Raw genomic sequence first — 17,395 nt, 5'->3', positions numbered from 1 at the left:
ACCGGAATCCCTCCCTCTTGCACCATCCCTGTAGCCACGCATTTATCTGTTCTCTCTCCCTATTCCTCGACTCTCTATCACGTGGCACGGGTAACAAACCAGAGACAACAACTCTGTTTGTTCTAACTCTGAGCTTCCAACCTAGCTCCCTGAAAGCCTGCCTAACATCCTCAGCCCTCCTCCTACCTATGTCGTTGGTGCCAATGTGGACCACGACACATCTCTGTGATATCCACAACATTGTGCCTGCCAATTTCAATCTGCGCTACAAACTCATTTATCTTGCTTCATATATAACACTCTCAGTCCTGCATTGACTACCCCAGGAATGATGAAGGGCTTATGCCTGAAATGTCGATTCTCCTGCTTCTCAGATGCTGCTGGACTGGCTGTGCTTTTCCAGCACCACACTCTCAACTCTGATCTCCAGCATCTGCAGTCCTCACTTTCCCTTTATCTGTTATGCCTGAAGTTGGATTCCTGTCCCCTTGCATACTTTCTGTCCTATTACTTGTTCTGGAAACTTTAATGTCTCTGCTGAGCCTTCTCCACCTTTAATTTTCTATAATTCTCCACGCAACTGAACCCCCACAACCATTATTTAGTTTAAAGGTCTAATCACGGCCCTAGTTATATGATTTGCAAGGATTACATTTCAATGCAGCTGTGGGGGTGTGCTGCGCTGTCAGCGGTGCTCCCTTTTGAATGCATCATTATTTTACAAGCCTCTTAGATTGGAATAAAAGTCAACCAAATGGCCATTTTTGAGAGAAATAAAGAAACAGTCTTTGTATTCTGTGCAACATTATCGTTCATACTGTTTGCTTGAGTCCTTGAAAGGATATTGAATAGGAAGTTAGAAAATATCTTGATTTGATGCAATTTGTCTGAAAATGAGCAGTTTTTTTTATCATTGTGAAATAATATGCATTTTTAAAAGAAAATGTAATTTACAAATGTAAAGATTCGGATTGCTATATCTAATAAAGTAGATATTTATTGCTCAGAATGTTACATCATGTCTTTGCCTGCTGTTTTGCAGTTTCTATTAGTCAAGCACAACAAAATAACGTGAATGGATCAGTTGGAAGAAGTGCATTGCTCCCATGTTCATTCAAGTTCATTTCTGACCAATACACCAACTTCAGTTGGTTGAAGAACAATTCATTATTAATGTACGGAACCATTGGCAATTCTGAAGTCAATGTTCAAGATGAAACTTATCAAAATAGAGTTCAACTGCCAGAAAATTCTTCATTTGTGAATCTCTCTCTCCTAATCACTGACCTGAAATTAAAAGATTTTGGAATATACAGGTGTGAGGCATATAGTAAGAACCGAAGTGTTAGATCTGAAGAGACCTTCCTTACTATAACGAGAGGTAAGATATCAAGATATCAAAAAAAAATCAAAGTTTCGAACTTACAATTTATTTTACCATGTTTTATTGCAAGTGTGAGAATATAGCAGCATCTTAAAATTTCTAACTGTTAAAGTTAAAAAAGAATTCCATTGAAATATGATATAATAAAAATCTTTTTAAAAGAAGCCATACTGGTTCCTTTTATGTTGGAGAAGCAACTTTGGTGTCGAGGATTTATATGGACTCTCTGTGATATATTTTAGTTAAATCCTGCACCAGCATTATTATTATTATTATTATTATTGATGAAGGCTTGAGCTATGACAGAAGGTTGGATAAGGTGATGGTGATTTCCTCAGAGCAGCAAAGGTTGTGAGGGGGCCAGATAAAAGTCTATAAGATTATGAGGGGCATAGATAGCATGGATAAGAAGGCATTGTTCCATTAGCAGGAGGACTAATACTGAAGGGTCATGGATTTAAGGTAAGAGGTAGAAGACAAAGAGGGGAATTGTGGAGATTTGTTTTCATCCAGACAGTGGCGGGAATTGGGAACTCAATTCCTGAAAGGTGGTTGAGTTAGAAACTCTCAGAACACTTAAGCAACATTTAGATAGTCACTTGTGTTGCCATAGCCTCCAGGGTATGGGCCAAGAGCTGGAAAATGGGATTAGTGTTGTCAAATCTTTATTAACTAGTGTGGACACAATGAGCTGAATGGCTTCCTTCTGTTTTGCAAGCATCTTTAAGCAGGGATAGTAGACATTTGTTGATTGAAGGAGGCGTGGTCAATGTTCCTAGTCAACATCATTGGCAAACAATTTCATACTTGTGGTGGACCAGCTCAAATGCGTCATGGAATCTGTGTCATCACGTTATTGTAGAAACACATTTGTCGAATAAACATATTCACATAGGTTTCTTTCTCAGAAAGAATAACAAACTAAAAGTTTATGATGCACTGTACTTTGTTTAAAGAAAGCAAAGTTCTGTGGATGCTGTAAATCAGAAACAGAAACAGAAATTGCTGGAGAAACTCAGTACGTCTGGCAGCATCTGTGCAGAGAAAGCAAAATTAAATATTGGGTCCTGTGAGCCTTCTTCAGGATGAAAGTGAACTCTGCTTTCTCACCACAGACATGCTGAGTTTTTCAAGCAATTTCTGCTTTTGATTTATTGGTCAAATGTTTGTTTCTTTCAATGTTGTTAAATACCTCTCTTATTTCAGATGCTGTTTCAAAACCCATTGTCAGAATTCTTCAAGGTCAAAATATTACTGATGAAAACAGAGTCGTATTGAAATGTGAAGTTACAAGTGGCTCCTTACCTATCAATTACATGTGGCACAGGAAGGCCAGTAAAACAGAAAAAGCCAAAAGAATAAGACATTATCAACAAACACTGGAGCTCAATCCTACAATGAAGGAGGGTCGTGGCTTTTTCTTTTGTAAAGTCAGCAATAATTTTAGCACAGAGAAGAGCAGCCTAGTGAAAATTCCAGTATCTGGTAATTTGCCTTTTCACTATTGTGAGTGTATATTGACATGTTTTCCAGATAAGTGAATGTTGCGAACAATTGCTTAGTTAAGATTTATTTTTGCAGATTCTGCCACATCCTCAGTGGAAACGACTCTCAACATGCCAAACAATACTAGCACTCCCAGAATTCCATGGCTGGTGGTTGTTATTACTTCAGCAATGGTATTATTCATTGTTTCCATAATCTTGGCAACAATAAGGATAGTTAAGAAAAAGATGAAAGGTAACTTATGTACAATAAATGTTATTAAAATTGTACTAACAATGTAATTTATCGACAGATGAGTGCCAAAATTAATACGTCTAATTGTGTCCTGTTTAAGGATTTTACTACTTAATATCCAGCAAGGATTCTGTAAGTGACTTCCTAAGAAAGTATTGGGATTTGCCTACAAAACTATATTGGCTACACTTGACAACAAGTAAAATGTTTGCTGTTCAGCACTTGGGGCAAGAAGAAACACCACCACCACCAAACCATTTCCTCATTCCTGAAGAAGGGCTAATGCCCGAAACGTCGATTCTCCTGTTCCCTAGATGCTGCCTGACCTGCTGCGCTTTTCCAGCAACACATTTCCATCTCTGATCTCCAGCATCTGCAGACCTCACTTTCTCCGCAAGAAGAAACATACAAACATATGAAGAAAACAAAGAATTGCGGATGCTGGAGATCTGAAACAAAAACAGAAATTGCTGGAGGAACTCAGCAGGTCTGGCAACATCCATGGGAAGAAAGCAGAGTTAACATTTCAAGTCCAGTCAGAACTCTGATGAAGAGCGACCAGACTTGAAACGTTGACTCTGCTTCCTCTCCATAGATGCTGCTAGACCTGCTGAGTATCTCCAGCAATTCCAGTTTTTTTTTTCACAAACGTATGAACAGGAGCAAGTGGAGGTCATTCAGCCCTTTGAGCCTGTTCCACCATTTAATACGATCAAGGCTGATGTGTTTTTGTTCCGAGTTTCACATTTCCATTGATCCCAAATGACTTTTGATCCCTTTGCTCAACAAGATCTATTTATCTCTGCCTTAGAATTCAATGACCATCTCCTTCCATCATCACCTTCTGAAGCAGAGAGTTCCAAAGTCACACAATGCTCCAAAAGAAAAAAATTGTGGATGTGGAGGGTCCTGAATAAATGCAAATTAGTCCTTACACTATTAGTTTATTTTATTTAGGAGTATGAAGGGAACATAATGCAAATACTCAGCAGGTCTGACAGAATCAAAGGAGAGAGAAAAATAATTAATATTTCAGGACTCACTTTATATAAAACTTTTTGTTGTGGTTCTGTTCACCGAGCTGGGAATTTGTGTTGCAGACGTTCGTCCCCTGTCTAGGTGACATCCTCAGTGCTTGGGAGCCTCCTGTGAAGCACTTCTGTGATGTTTCCTCCGGCATTTATAGCGGTTTGAGTAGTGTACAAAATCCCATGCAAGGACTGCACAAAACACTACATAGGACAAACAGGAAGACAGCTAACGATCCGCATCCATGAACACCAACTAGCCACGAAACGACACGACCAGCTATCCTTAGTAGCCACACATGCAGATGACAAGCAACATGAATTCGACTGGGACAACACTACTATTATAGGACAAGCCAAACAGAGAACAGCCAGGGAATTCCTAGAGGCATGGCACTCATTCACAGATTCAATCAATAAGCACATCGACCTGGACCCAATATACCGACCGCTGCAGCGGACAGCTGGAACTGACAACCGGAAGTGGCAGATTCAAACCACTATAAATGCCGGAGGAAAGATCACAGAAGCGCTTCACAGGAGGCTCCTAAGCACTGAGGATGTCACCTAGACCGGGGACAAAACGTCTGGAACACAAATTCCCAGCTCGGTGAACAGAACCACAACAACGAGTACCCGAGCTACAAATCTTCTCCCAAACTTTGAATAAAACTTTGTCCTTGTGGTGTTAACTCCACATCACTCTTTATAGATTCTGCAAGGCTTGCTGATTTTTTGAACATTTTCCATGCTAATTTCAAATTCTCAGTATGCGTAATATCTTATTTTTCGTGTTGTTGTTGTTACAATTCCACAGCAATTGCCAATGCAGAATTGAAGTCATGTGCATAATGTTTCTTCCTATAAAATTTGTTGCGCTGGAGAATAAAAACTCAGCAAGAAAGATCCACCCATGGTTTACTACAAAGTTAAGAATAACATTAGATTACCAAACAAGTTTGTAATATTGCAAAGCACACCTGAGAACTTACATTGTTATAGAAATCAGTAAAAAGTAAATATTAAGGAAAAGAAGTAATGTATAAATTTATCAGAAATATAAAACCAGACTGTAAATGTTTTTCAAACTATGCAAGGAGGTGGAAAATAGGTAAAATAAATTGCCTTGCAGGCAAATTAAAGTTTGGGGAATGAAAAAATATCAGAGGTATTGAACAGATATTTTGTGCAGAAATGTTACAAATCAGGAGTGAAAGAACAAGAGTTAAGAGCTTCAAATTATTAATATGAGCAAAAAAAGTTGTTTTGGAGAAGCTTAAGGCAATAAAAGCCAATGATTTATGCCCTTGGAGGTAGCTTAGAGACAGTGGATGCACTGATTGTGATTTTCTAACATTCCCTATATTCCAGAATAGTCCGTATATTCTAGAATAGATGCAATGAACTCAAAGCCAGTAAAAACAGCAATGCTATTCAAGAAAGCAGGAAACCAGAAAACAGGAGCCACAGGCCAGTTAGCCACATGTAAATTTGTTTTTGTGAAACTACATATTCACGTTTGCAGATGACACTAAAATTGGAGGTGTAGTGGACAGCGAAGAAGGTTACCTCAGATTACAACGGAATCTTGAGCAGTTGGGCCAATGGGCTGAGAAGTGGCAGATGGAGTTTAATTTAGATAAATGCGAGGTGCTGCATTTTGGGAAAGTAAATCTTAGCAGGATTTATTCATTTGATTGTAAAGTCCTAGGGAGTGTTGCTGAACAAAGAGACCTTGGAGTACAGGTTCATACCTCCTTGAAAGTAGAGTTGCAGGTAGATAGGATAGTGAAGAAGGTGTTTGGTTTGCTTGCCTTTATTGGTCAGAGAATTGAGTATAGGAGTTGGAAGGTCATGTTGCGGCTGTACAGGACATTGGTTACACCATTTTTCGAATATTGCTGGTCTCCATCCTATCGGAAAGATGTTGTGAAACTTGAAAGGGTTCAGAAAAGATTTACAAGGATGTTGCCAGGGTTGGAGGATTTGAGCTATAGGGAGAGGTTGAATAGGCCGGGGCTGTTTTCCCTGGAACGTTGGAGGCTGAGGGGTGACCTTTTGGATGGTTTATAAAATCATGAGGAGCATGAGTAGGGTAAATAGACAAAGGCTTTTCCATGGGGTCGGGGAGTCCCGAACTAGAGTGTGTAGGTTTAGGGTGAGAGGAGAAAGATATAAAAGTGACCTAAGGGGCAATTTTTTAACCAGAGGGTGGTACGTGTATGGAATGAGCTGCCAGAGGAAGTGGTGGAGGCTGGTACAATTGCAAAATTTAAAAGGCATCTGGATGGGTACATGAATAGGAAGGATTTGGAGGGATATGGGCCAGGTGCTGGCAGGTGGGACGTGATTAGGTTGGGATATCTGGATGGCATGGACGGGTTGGACGGAAGGGTCTGTTTCTGTGCTGTACATCTCTATGACTCTATGACTTCAATTCCAAAGTAATTAATGGAAAATGTAATGTTTAGGACTAGAATAACTCTTTTTTAAAAAAGGATTTATTTGTTCATGAGTTGTGGACATCACTAGCAATTTGCATACCTAAAACCACTGAAAATACTGGTGGTGAGCTTTTTGTTTGAATTGCTGCAGTCTGTGGTGTAGGAACACCAACAGTCCTATTCAGAGGGAGACCCTGCAACACTGAAGGGAAGGCAATCTAGTTTCAAGTCAGGATGATGTGTGGCTTAAAGAATATGCAGGTAGTTCAAGAAATTCAAGGAATAGGCTAAATAGTATATTGTTTTTAAAGTTAGATTCTCAACCATTACAATTTGAAAGTGATCAGATTTCTTTGAGCACACATAAAAAGAAATATTAATGCTTGCATATGAATGAGCAGCATGGTATATTGTTTCCATGAATTAAAGCCCCATTTTTAATCTCAGATTTGCAATGCTGTTTGGTTTTATGAATATTAATGTTTCTCTCAACCCATTTGCCAAAGTCACCTCAAGTGTTTTGTTTAATAATTTATGTAATGTATAATGACAATATTATTTCCAACAAAAGTCCATTGATTTAGTGAGATTTACATACAGTACATCAAGTTTTAGGTGGCAGCCAAAATCAGGATAATTCTTTGGTTTTATGATAACCAGCATCACATTAAAAAAAACACATTAGAGAAAAAAAACAGAAGCTTGGAGGCAATACACAAATCCTAAAAATGTTTATGATCTTTGACTTATTATAGAAAGACAACAACGAAGTTCAATTTTCCTTGTGGAAAACCAGAAAGATATTGCTGTACAAACCAATGAAGAGGTAAATCTCCATTTTACACTTCAAAAAACAAATTTTAAAAAAAATTGTATTTGCGCAAGAAGTGTTGCTATTTGTGCCGTTTTCTTGTTTCTTTTCTTGTTTTTTTTCCTCCCATTCCTTTTGCAAAGGTTGCTGATTGTGGCTGGGCATGTAGCCAGCATCTGAACAATACCGTGCCCTGGAGACTATTCTTCATTCCTAATTGCCTAGGCCTTAAATTTGGAAGCTTCTTCTCTAAGAGTCTTGCCTCTTACTCCTCCTTCAGGATGCTTCTTAAAATGTAACCTCTTAGACAGAGTCTTCCTCATGTATCATTTTATCTCTTTATGTGACTTGGTATAAAAATATCGATAAGGCTTTTATGAAGGTGCTGTGCATTGGTGATTGCATTAATTTTAATTGTGAAGTTGAAATTGCTCAGTCTTACTTTCCAGGGACCCAGTCAGAATTTTGTCCATGTCAATTGTTACACCAGCAATTCCCACTCCAGGTAAAAATCAGAGCTTCATTGCCCAGGGCTCACATCAGTAACTTGCATTTATATAGCCTCAAGAACACTCTACCCTTAAGGGCAGTGGAAGATGGTTCAATAAATAAAGTGAAAACAAAGGAGATTACAGCGAAGCCATTCAGCCCATCATGCCTGTGCTTCAGTTTGACAAAGTAACCGTGCTTCAACCTACATCACCACCTTTAGTCTGTGACTCCCTAAGTTCTTCATCACCATGTATGTTTACAACTCACTTTGAAGTTATACGTTCAACCAGCTTCTGCCACCTCTTCAGGTCGGCTGTTCTGAATCTCAACAATTCTGAGTGAAAAGAAATTACCCCTCATCTCCCCTGCAGATTTTTGGCAATGATTTTAAATCTCTGCTCCCAGTCAGTTGACCAGAGGAAACTCTTATCTACTCTTACAACATCTCTCATCATCTTGAATACCTCCGTGCTTAACTTTTCCTGTTCCAAGTTGAATTATTCTAATAGCTGTAACTCTTCCAACCTCACTTCAATATCGGTTACGAACATCCTGGATAAACCACCTCTGTAGTAAAGGGGCTTGACAGGGCAGATGTAAACAAGATGCTTCCACGAGTAGGTGAATCTTGAATCAGGAGACATAGTTACAGAATAAAGGGACACTCCCTTAAAACTGAGATATGAAGGAATTTCTTTACTCAGAGGACTGTGAATGTTTGGGATTCTCCAGCTCCAGAGAGTTGTGGTGGCTAGACCACTGCAAGTATTTGAAGAGGAGGTAGATAGATTTTTGAAATATCAGGGAATTGAGGCTGAACTGGGATGAAAGAGGAGACAAGGCCTTGGCCAGATCAGCCAAGACCTTGTTGAATGGCGGCATAGGGTTGACAGACTGAGTGATCTACTCCTGCTCATATTTCTTATGTTCTTTTGTAACCTTTCTGAGGCTTTCCTTAACTGTAGTATTCAGGAAAATCCACAATACTGCTGATCAGATCTACATGCTTTTTGAATTATTTATTGAACCAGCTTCCACTGCCCTTAAGGGTAGAGTGTTCTTGAAGCTATATAAATGCAAGTTACTGATGTGAGCCCTGGGCAATGAAGCTCTGATTTTTACCTGGAGTGGGAATTGCTGGTGCAACAATTGACATGGACAAAAATCTGACTGGGTCCCTGGAAAGTAAGACTGAGCAATTTCAACTTCACAATTAAAATTAATGCAACACCCATATAATTATCATTGCATAATGAACTTTAGTTTATGGATGAGCCTTCCCTCTCCTCCTGCTTATTCAAAGGTTGCAATCTCTAGATTACTCCCAGTGCCACGTGTTCGTGAGTACAGGAATAGGCGAATAGGAGAAAATTCACAACCTTTAAAAATTACTTGGAGGAGCATTTGAAATGGCATACTATTCAAGGCTATGGACCAAGTGCTGCTAAGTGGGACAAGTATGGATTTAGAATAGTTTTTGTCTATGCAAACTCAATTGGCCAAAGGGGCTCTTCTTAATGTATGATTCTATGTTTTTGCAAACACCTTCGGCTGAATCTTACCATATTTTGGCAAAACATAATTTTGATGGTTGATAAATGTATGGCACAAGAGTTGGTGCAGGAAGGAGGGTTTTAGATTCCTAGATCACTTGGACCATTTCCAGAGAAGGTTGGACTTCCACAAATGGGGCAGTCTGCACCTGAACCAGAATGGGACCAGCATCCTCGTGGATGGGTTTGCTTGCACTGTTGGGGTGAGTTTAAATCAGCTCAGCAGGGCATGGGATACAGTGTTCATCCAATAGGGACATAGCAAACTTTAGTAAAGAAACTAAGGCAGAGGGAGTTCAACCATTCTGAGTTTCAAGGGAGTAAAGCAAGGCTGGATGACCACCCCTTTAATTTATTTAGTACTTACTGTATTAGTGGTCAGACGGATGAGATAAGGGCACAGATTGACATGTAGAATTGTGATGGTGTTGCCATTACAGAGAGGTGAGGGAGGGGCAGAACCTGCAAGTTTATCTTCAGACAGGAGAGGGGAGGATGTAAAGTAGAGGTGATATTGCATTATTAATTTAGGGGTCAGTTACTGCTGTAAGAAAAGATGATATCTTGGAAGAGTCTTTCAATGAGGCTTTGTGGGTAGAGCCGAGGCATAAAAAAGGGACAGTCACATTGCTGGGAGTGTCTTATACACTACCAGTCAGTGGACAATGAAAGAGCAGATATATAGACAATTCATTGAGGTATGTAAATGCAGTAATAAGGTAATTATGTTAGGGAATTTCAACTTCCCCAACACTAATTGGGATAGTCAAAGTATAAAGGGTTTATAAGGACCAGATTTCTTAAAGTATATTCAGAACAGCTTTTTATATTAATATGTAGAAGGTCCAACATGGGCCTAATTCTGGGGAACGAAACCAGTCAGGTATTCAAGGTAGCAGCGAGAGAGTATTCTAATGACAATGACCACGACACTAATTGTTTTGGAAAAGAAAACAGTAGTCTGTAAAAATGGATTTTGGATTGGGGGCAAGTCAGATTTTATTAAAATAAGGCAGGATCAGGCCAAAGTAGAATGGAATATATACAGCAGAACACTGGGGCTTGGGGGATGTTGGCAGGGGGGGGGGAGGTGGGGGCCTTCAAATTAAATTTGGCAGAGTACAGGCCCAACATGTTCCCTTCAGGGTGAAACGTAGGAGCAACAAGCCCAGAGAACCCAATATGTCTAGGAATATTCAGCATGGATCAGGAGGAAAAGAGAGACTGGGATATTACCTGAAATGAAACAGTTTAGCTATGAAGAGAAGTTAGATAACCTCAGATTACTTTCTTTCGAGCAGAGAAGGCTGAGAGAGGATGTGATAAAGGTGCACAAGATTATGAAAGGGTGGATAGACAGCAGCTGTTCCTCTTGTATGAAGAATCGATATTAAGGGGCATAATTTTAAGATGAACTGTAGGAGGTTTAGAGGGCATTTGAGAAAGAATTATTTAACCCAGAGAGTGATAGGAATCTGGAATGTGCTGCCTGTGAGGGTAGTTGACGTGAGAAAATTCACACTTTTAAAAATTGACATGACACTTGAAATGACATACCATTCAAGGCTATGGGCCAAGTCCTGTTAAGTAGGACAAGTATAGATTTAGAATAGTTTTTGTCTATGCAAACTTAATTGGCCAAAGGGCAGTTCTGTAAGTGTGGTCAATCCCATGTCCTACACCAGTTTCAGTTATATGTTGAACAAATTCCATACAAACATATAGAGTCATCGAGATATACAGCATGGAACAGACTCTTTGATCCAACACATCCATGTTGATTAGATATCCTAACCTAATCTAGTCCCATTTGCCAGCACTTGGCCCAGATCCCTCTAAACTCTTCCTATCCATATGCCTTTTAAATGTTGTAATTGTACCAGCCTCCACCACTTCCTCTGGCACCTCATTCCATACATACACCTCCATCTGCATGAAAAAGTTGCCCCTTGGGTCCTTTTAGATTTTTCCCTTCTCACCCTAAACCTATGACCTCCAGTTCTGGACTCACCCACCCCAGGGAAAAGACCATGTCTATTCACCCTATTTATGCCCCTCATGATTTTATAAACCTCTATAAGGTCACCCCTCAGCCTCCGCTGCACCAGGGAGAACAGCCAAAGCCTATTCAGCCTCTCTCTGTAGCTCAAATCCTCCAACACTGGCAACATTCTTGTAAATCTTTTCTGAACCTTTTCAAGTTTCCGATAGGAGGGAGACCAGAATTGCACTCAATATTGCAAATGTGGCCTAACCAATGTCTTGTACAGCTGCAAAATGACCTTCCAACCCCTATACTCAATGCTCTGTTCAATAAAGGAAGGCATACCAAATGCCTTCTTCACTATCCTATCTACCTGTGACTCCACTTTCAAGGAATTATGAACCTGCACTCCAAGGTCTCTTTATTCAGCAACACCCCCTAGGACCTTATCATTAAGTGTATAAGTCTTGCTCTGAATTGCTTTTCCAAAATGCAGCACCTCACATTTATGTAAACTCCATCTGCCATTCCTCAGCCTATTGGCCTATCTGATCAAGATCCCGTTGCACTTGCAGATAACCTTCTTTGCCATCCACTACACTTCCAATTTTGATGTCATCTGCAAACTTACAAACTATATCTCCTGTGTTCACATCCAAATCATCTATATAAATGATAAAAAGCAATGGATCCAGCACTGATCCTTATGTCACACCACTGGTCACTGAAAAGCAACCCTCCACCACCACTTCTGTCTTCTACCCTCAAGCTAACTCTGTATCCAAATGGCTAGTTCTCCCTGTATTCATGAGATGTAACGTTGCTAGGCAGTCTACCACGAGGAACCTTGTTGAATGCCTTACTGAAGTCCATATAGATCACATCCACTGCTCTGCCCTCATCAATCCTCTTTGTTACTTTTTAAAAAAAAATCAAGTTTATGAGACATGATTTCCCACTCACAAATTCATGTTGACTATCCCTAATCAGTCCTTGCCTTTCCAAATGCATGTAAATCCAGTCCCTCAGGATTCCTTCCAACTTGCCCACCACCGATGTCAGGCTCACCGGTCTATAGTTCCGTGGCTTTTCCTTACCACCCTTCTTAAATAGTTGTACCATGTTAGCCAACCTCCAATCTTCTGGCACCTCACCTGTGACTATTGATGATACAAATATCTTATCAACGAGCCCAGCAATCACTTCCCTATATCTGTGCTGAATCTCAATAACCAATATTTGTCTATTTGATACATATATTAATGTGTCCAGCAATCATTTCTCTCTCCCAATTTGATGTCATCCATGAATGTCAAAGATAAGGCCCAGGTATCTTGCAAATTCCGTTGCACTGATTCGGCAGGAATTCACATAAAGTTTGAACTTCCAGTGGGTAGCGTCAAAAACCTTCCAAAAGATCTCCAACTCTGAGTTGTGAACCTACTATACAGCACTACTAATGGCCCAATCTCTGACATTTGCCAAACATCTGATCCAACCACCCCAACATCTGATCCAGTCCTACGCACCCGATAACCTATGCCCAATCATGCCTCAGATATCTGATCACCCTCTTGGGCACCCAGATGTGTCACCCCTCACCAAAACCTGAACTCCATATGCACCCCAGTCTGACACCAAACCACTCCCTTCCTAGGACATGATTAATCGCACTCTGATACCTAAACCATCTTACCCAATCACCCACTAACCTGTCTCTACCATGTAAGTTTTCATAAGGCATTAATTGGGCAGCATTGGCCTTCTCTGGGGCTAAGGACCCCAGATACAGGAAGCAGGCCATCCTTCATGAGCTTCTGGATGGCCAGACCGGAAGCAATGCATCACTCAGCAATGTCAAAGGGGGAGCAATAGCATCCAGTGCATCCAAGCAAAGTCCAGGATCACCACCAGGGGCATGGCTAGGTCATGTGGGATGAATGACGACAGGGGAGGTGGTTTTTGCCAGAAAATGCAGATCATTCTATTAGGTTTCACTTCCAAACACTATATCACTAAATGAGGTATAAATGCTGTCTCCCGACGTCTACTCTTTAGACTTCCCACTTAGGGAGTCTCTGAAAGGGTTTCAGTTGGAATGGTGGGAAGACATTTCACAGGCCTTCTCATAGCTAACAGTCATGGCACAGGTATTGTTTTGGGAGAGCATTAAATTCCATTTATTATCTAAGAGTATCAACATTTCAAAATTTATAGTAGAGCACTGCTGAGCCACTTTCCAAGGAAAAAACACTCCGCCTGATAATCCTTTACAATGTGTGTAACTTCTTAATTCTTGTCTCAGAGTTGCAAATACCGTCTGCACCCACAAGTGCCTTTATTTATTAAAAATCGTCCATGGCAACAGAACCTGTACAGTACTGCAAGTAAAATCTAATGAAAGCTTTTGATACACTTCACCCAACTCCAGCATTTTTCAATTTTGTCCTGTGGTGCTAAATCAGCGTGCTTGGCTTGTTTTTGCTACAGCCTTATTAACTTGCGTCATAAATGATTTATATGCTTGCACTAGTCCCTTTGCTTCTCTACACCATTTAAAAATTCTATTTCCAATATGTGCCCTTAATTTTTCCTTTCCAAAAGACAGCTGAAAATTTATTTGCTAAGTTTATTAATATTCTAAATATTTTATGTTTGATATTTAAGATTTGTAAAATAGGTTTAAAAATAATGAAATGAATAATCTCCCTATTCAATGATTTTCTCATTATAAAGGATTTGAAATCGCAAGAATTTTGGCAAGAAAATAGTGAAGTCACTTATGCTACCATTGACCACACTAGACGATTGTCTAGGCCACCAGTCAAAGCCAGAAACAAATCAAATCAGTTTACGGAAACTGCCTCAGTGGTGCATCAACCATATATGAATTTCCATGTAATGTACTAAAGTGAAGACGGTCACTGTAATGCAAACGTGTATTACGAAGGGCCTCACTTACATAGTTACAACACTTTAAAACTGTGGTGTATTTTCATGCATTTACTTTTGCTGAAATAGTAAGCCATTAAGAATTAAGTGTTTCATGTAATTGCTTCAGTTATCAAAAATCAGTGTTTTATTTTTTAACTAACAAAGACCAGGTAAGATATTAGATGCTAATTGAATCAGTCTATATATTTTTAAGTAGCAATTTTACCACGTGACAAAATATTTCAGATATTTAAGATTTGGGAGAAATTTACAACTTTACAGGAATTTATGATCATTTCTGTAAGGTTAATAGGACCTCAAAGAGAATACAGCGTAACAGTTTGAGTAAAGGAGCTTGTTGTGACGGAAACAGCTCAAAATCTCAAGATATTTAATAGATCATAAAAACAAAGTACTTTTGTTAATTTTCTGTACATGAAGACAAGTTAAAACTCCTTTCTAGAAATCCCTCACACTGACATTACATTGTCAGCTACATTTTAAGTAAATATTGGTATGTTCTCTTTACATTTTTAAATAAATTACCTATGAGTTCTCCATATACAATAGGGAATTGACCTTAACATTTAATATATATTACAAAATATGTTGAAGATCCACTTTGAAATGTGGTAGTGCAAATTTTTTACACATCATCCATGTATTATGCTGTAAATGTAATATGTTGTATTTTTTAAAAAATGTGCGCTATTTCAAGAAAAATATGAACTCCATGCTTTAGAGATCCATCCCTGGGTATTCATTGCCAGTAATTTTACATCTAGTTGATCCTATGAAAGGCAAATTTTTTTGAATACTATGAATGTTCATTCTTGCTGTGAAATTTTATTTATACACCACTTGTATGACAAGCATGATTTGATGCATTCATCTATATTTGAATATCAATATATATTCAAATATTTGAAGAGCTCAAAACCTAGCTGTTGTAAATGGTTTCCTTTTGTTTTGAGAGATATATGGAATTCCAAGCTGAGGTTCTTAGTCAAAAGCGTTGAGATTATCTTTTCTCTTTAAAGTTACTGTTTTACATTTATAGTACTGGACAAAACCAGAGTTTAGTTGAGATAAGAACAGTATGAGAACCGCACAACAGATCTCACCACTAGATAAGGAGCTCCCAATATTGATGACTATCTTACTGTGTTTCCTTTTATAAAAATGTTCACAAGTTTATCAAAATACGTCAGGAACATGATAAACAAAGTGCGCATAGTACCATATATTACACAAGCTTGCAAACATTAGATGCATTAAAATTAACCTCAATACAGTCTTTGTCTAATTAACAGTAATTGCACCTTAGAAATTATTTCATGGTGTGAAGTGGTTCCAGGTGTATCTGCATGATAAGGCACTATATAAACAAGTATTTTCTTTTATTATAAACCATTTGTACATGCTCAATGAGTTTTATGTGAATACAAAATATTTTGGTCACCCATTCCAAGGATGTAACATATGGAACATTAACAAGAGATGCACATTAAATGTACAGTATATTGTCAATAGTTGTATCCCTCAGTTGCTTATTCTCAGCAAACAATTTTTGTCAATTAAATAGGATTTGGTAAAAATAAAATACATTCATAGAATGAAAACTTTGTACTTAAAATTGCAAGTTACAACAGGTAAAAGCACGTTAACATTTTCGTTACCATTTCCCATATACAACACAAAATTTTAAGTACAGTAAAAAAGACAGTTTCAATCTATCAATACTGACTTCACATGTTTCCCTTGTGTTACTACAACAAATATAACTTAATTTATAATATACAATATACAAGACAGCTTAACAATTTTGTTCAGCCAGACTAGCAACATCTAGCATTCTTAGTTATCGCCTTGTTCTCTTTGGTGGCACTTCATTTTTTTGCTGACCCCTTCTGCGTTCTCCTGGACTGGCTTCTCGTTTGCGTCCTTGTTTAGCCACAGGAGATAGCTGACTCCTTGATCTGTGAAAAACACAATCCAATGATATACAGTAGATGTACAGTCTTGGATCAACACATTCAGTTTAAAATTCTATTCTTGATTACAATTCCCCAAAGGTCATTATAATGTGACTCAAATTATCCTTTGTGGCTTTACAGCCAAATCAGTGGGGCTTAATTTGATTCACGTAAACAGACGAATTAGAAGCAGGCACAGACCCCTTGATCCTCCTCTGCCATTCAGATTACTTCGTTTCTTTCCCACTTGAGAATCTTTCACCTCTTGTTCATTGAGAATATATCTATCCCTGTCTGAAAAGTATTCAACAACTTTGCTTCCACCACCATTTCAGGAAGACCGTGCTGTCAGAGGAAAAAAGAAATTCTCACCTGTGCCTCAACCTTAGATTCTAGATTTAAAGTAATAGATTCTCCCACAATACATGCCAAGACTCCACACAATCTTATCGGTTTAATAAAGTCACCTCTTTTACTCTTCTAAACAACAACAGATACAATTGTAGTTTGCTCAAACTTTCCCTTTATGGCGAATCCACTAATCAACTGTTTCCATCATCAAAGAGGGTAAGCCAAGATGGAGGACGGGAGAGCGAGAGCGAGAGAGCGAGAGAACGGGAGAAAGAAAGAGAGTGTGTGTGAGAGAGAGAGAGAGAGAGAGAGAGAGCGAGAGAGAGAGAGAGCGAGAGCGAGAACCTGCACAGTTACTGCCTTTACTGTTTCTGAATTCATGTGTCGCTGGACATCGGAGTGCATCTGGGAACATTAACAAACAGTGAATTTCACAACTAATCTTGGAGGAACCGGTTTGGGCGAAGTTCACAACACAGAATCAGATAAGTTAATTGTTGTTTTAAGTCTGTCCAAGAGAAAAGCTGTATTAGTGAGTGCAGTGGGTTTTTTCTTGATTATATGTTTTTGGAAATAAGTCTCTTGATTAAACTTAAAATATAAGCCATAGCTATTAATTTAACCAGGTGCAGTGTTTTGTAGAGGAATAAGAGTGTTATTTTCTGGGTCTGTAGATTGTGAAGGAGCAAAAATGGCCT

The 17,395-nt window shown here is 38.9% G+C and overlaps 2 protein-coding genes across 2 annotated transcripts in view; one reads left to right on the top strand and one right to left on the bottom strand.

Moving 5' to 3' along the window:
* The window catches only part of LOC122555034 (coxsackievirus and adenovirus receptor homolog), a 26,596-nt gene extending 12,250 nt beyond the window's left edge, over positions 1 to 14,346 (top strand). The window contains exons 2-6 of the mRNA XM_043700656.1: positions 1,043 to 1,381; positions 2,591 to 2,869; positions 2,966 to 3,124; positions 7,352 to 7,422; positions 14,173 to 14,346. Coding sequence (XP_043556591.1) covers positions 1,043 to 1,381; positions 2,591 to 2,869; positions 2,966 to 3,124; positions 7,352 to 7,422; positions 14,173 to 14,346 — 1,022 coding nt within the window. The remainder of the gene's footprint in view (positions 1 to 1,042; positions 1,382 to 2,590; positions 2,870 to 2,965; positions 3,125 to 7,351; positions 7,423 to 14,172) is intronic.
* A 1,405-nt stretch (positions 14,347 to 15,751) lies between these two features.
* Positions 15,752 to 17,395, bottom strand: part of bod1l1 (biorientation of chromosomes in cell division 1-like 1) — a 49,840-nt gene continuing 48,196 nt past the window's right edge. Inside the window, exon 16 of the mRNA XM_043700641.1 lies at positions 15,752 to 16,349. Within this exon, the coding sequence (XP_043556576.1) occupies positions 16,232 to 16,349 (118 nt within the window). The 3' untranslated portion in view covers positions 15,752 to 16,231. The remainder of the gene's footprint in view (positions 16,350 to 17,395) is intronic.

This window comes from Chiloscyllium plagiosum, chromosome 1 (genome assembly GCF_004010195.1).
Source record: "Chiloscyllium plagiosum isolate BGI_BamShark_2017 chromosome 1, ASM401019v2, whole genome shotgun sequence".
Taxonomy (NCBI): Eukaryota; Metazoa; Chordata; class Chondrichthyes; order Orectolobiformes; family Hemiscylliidae; genus Chiloscyllium; species Chiloscyllium plagiosum.
Note: the sequence above shows the minus strand (reverse complement) of the source record. Positions and strands in the feature narration are given on the sequence as shown.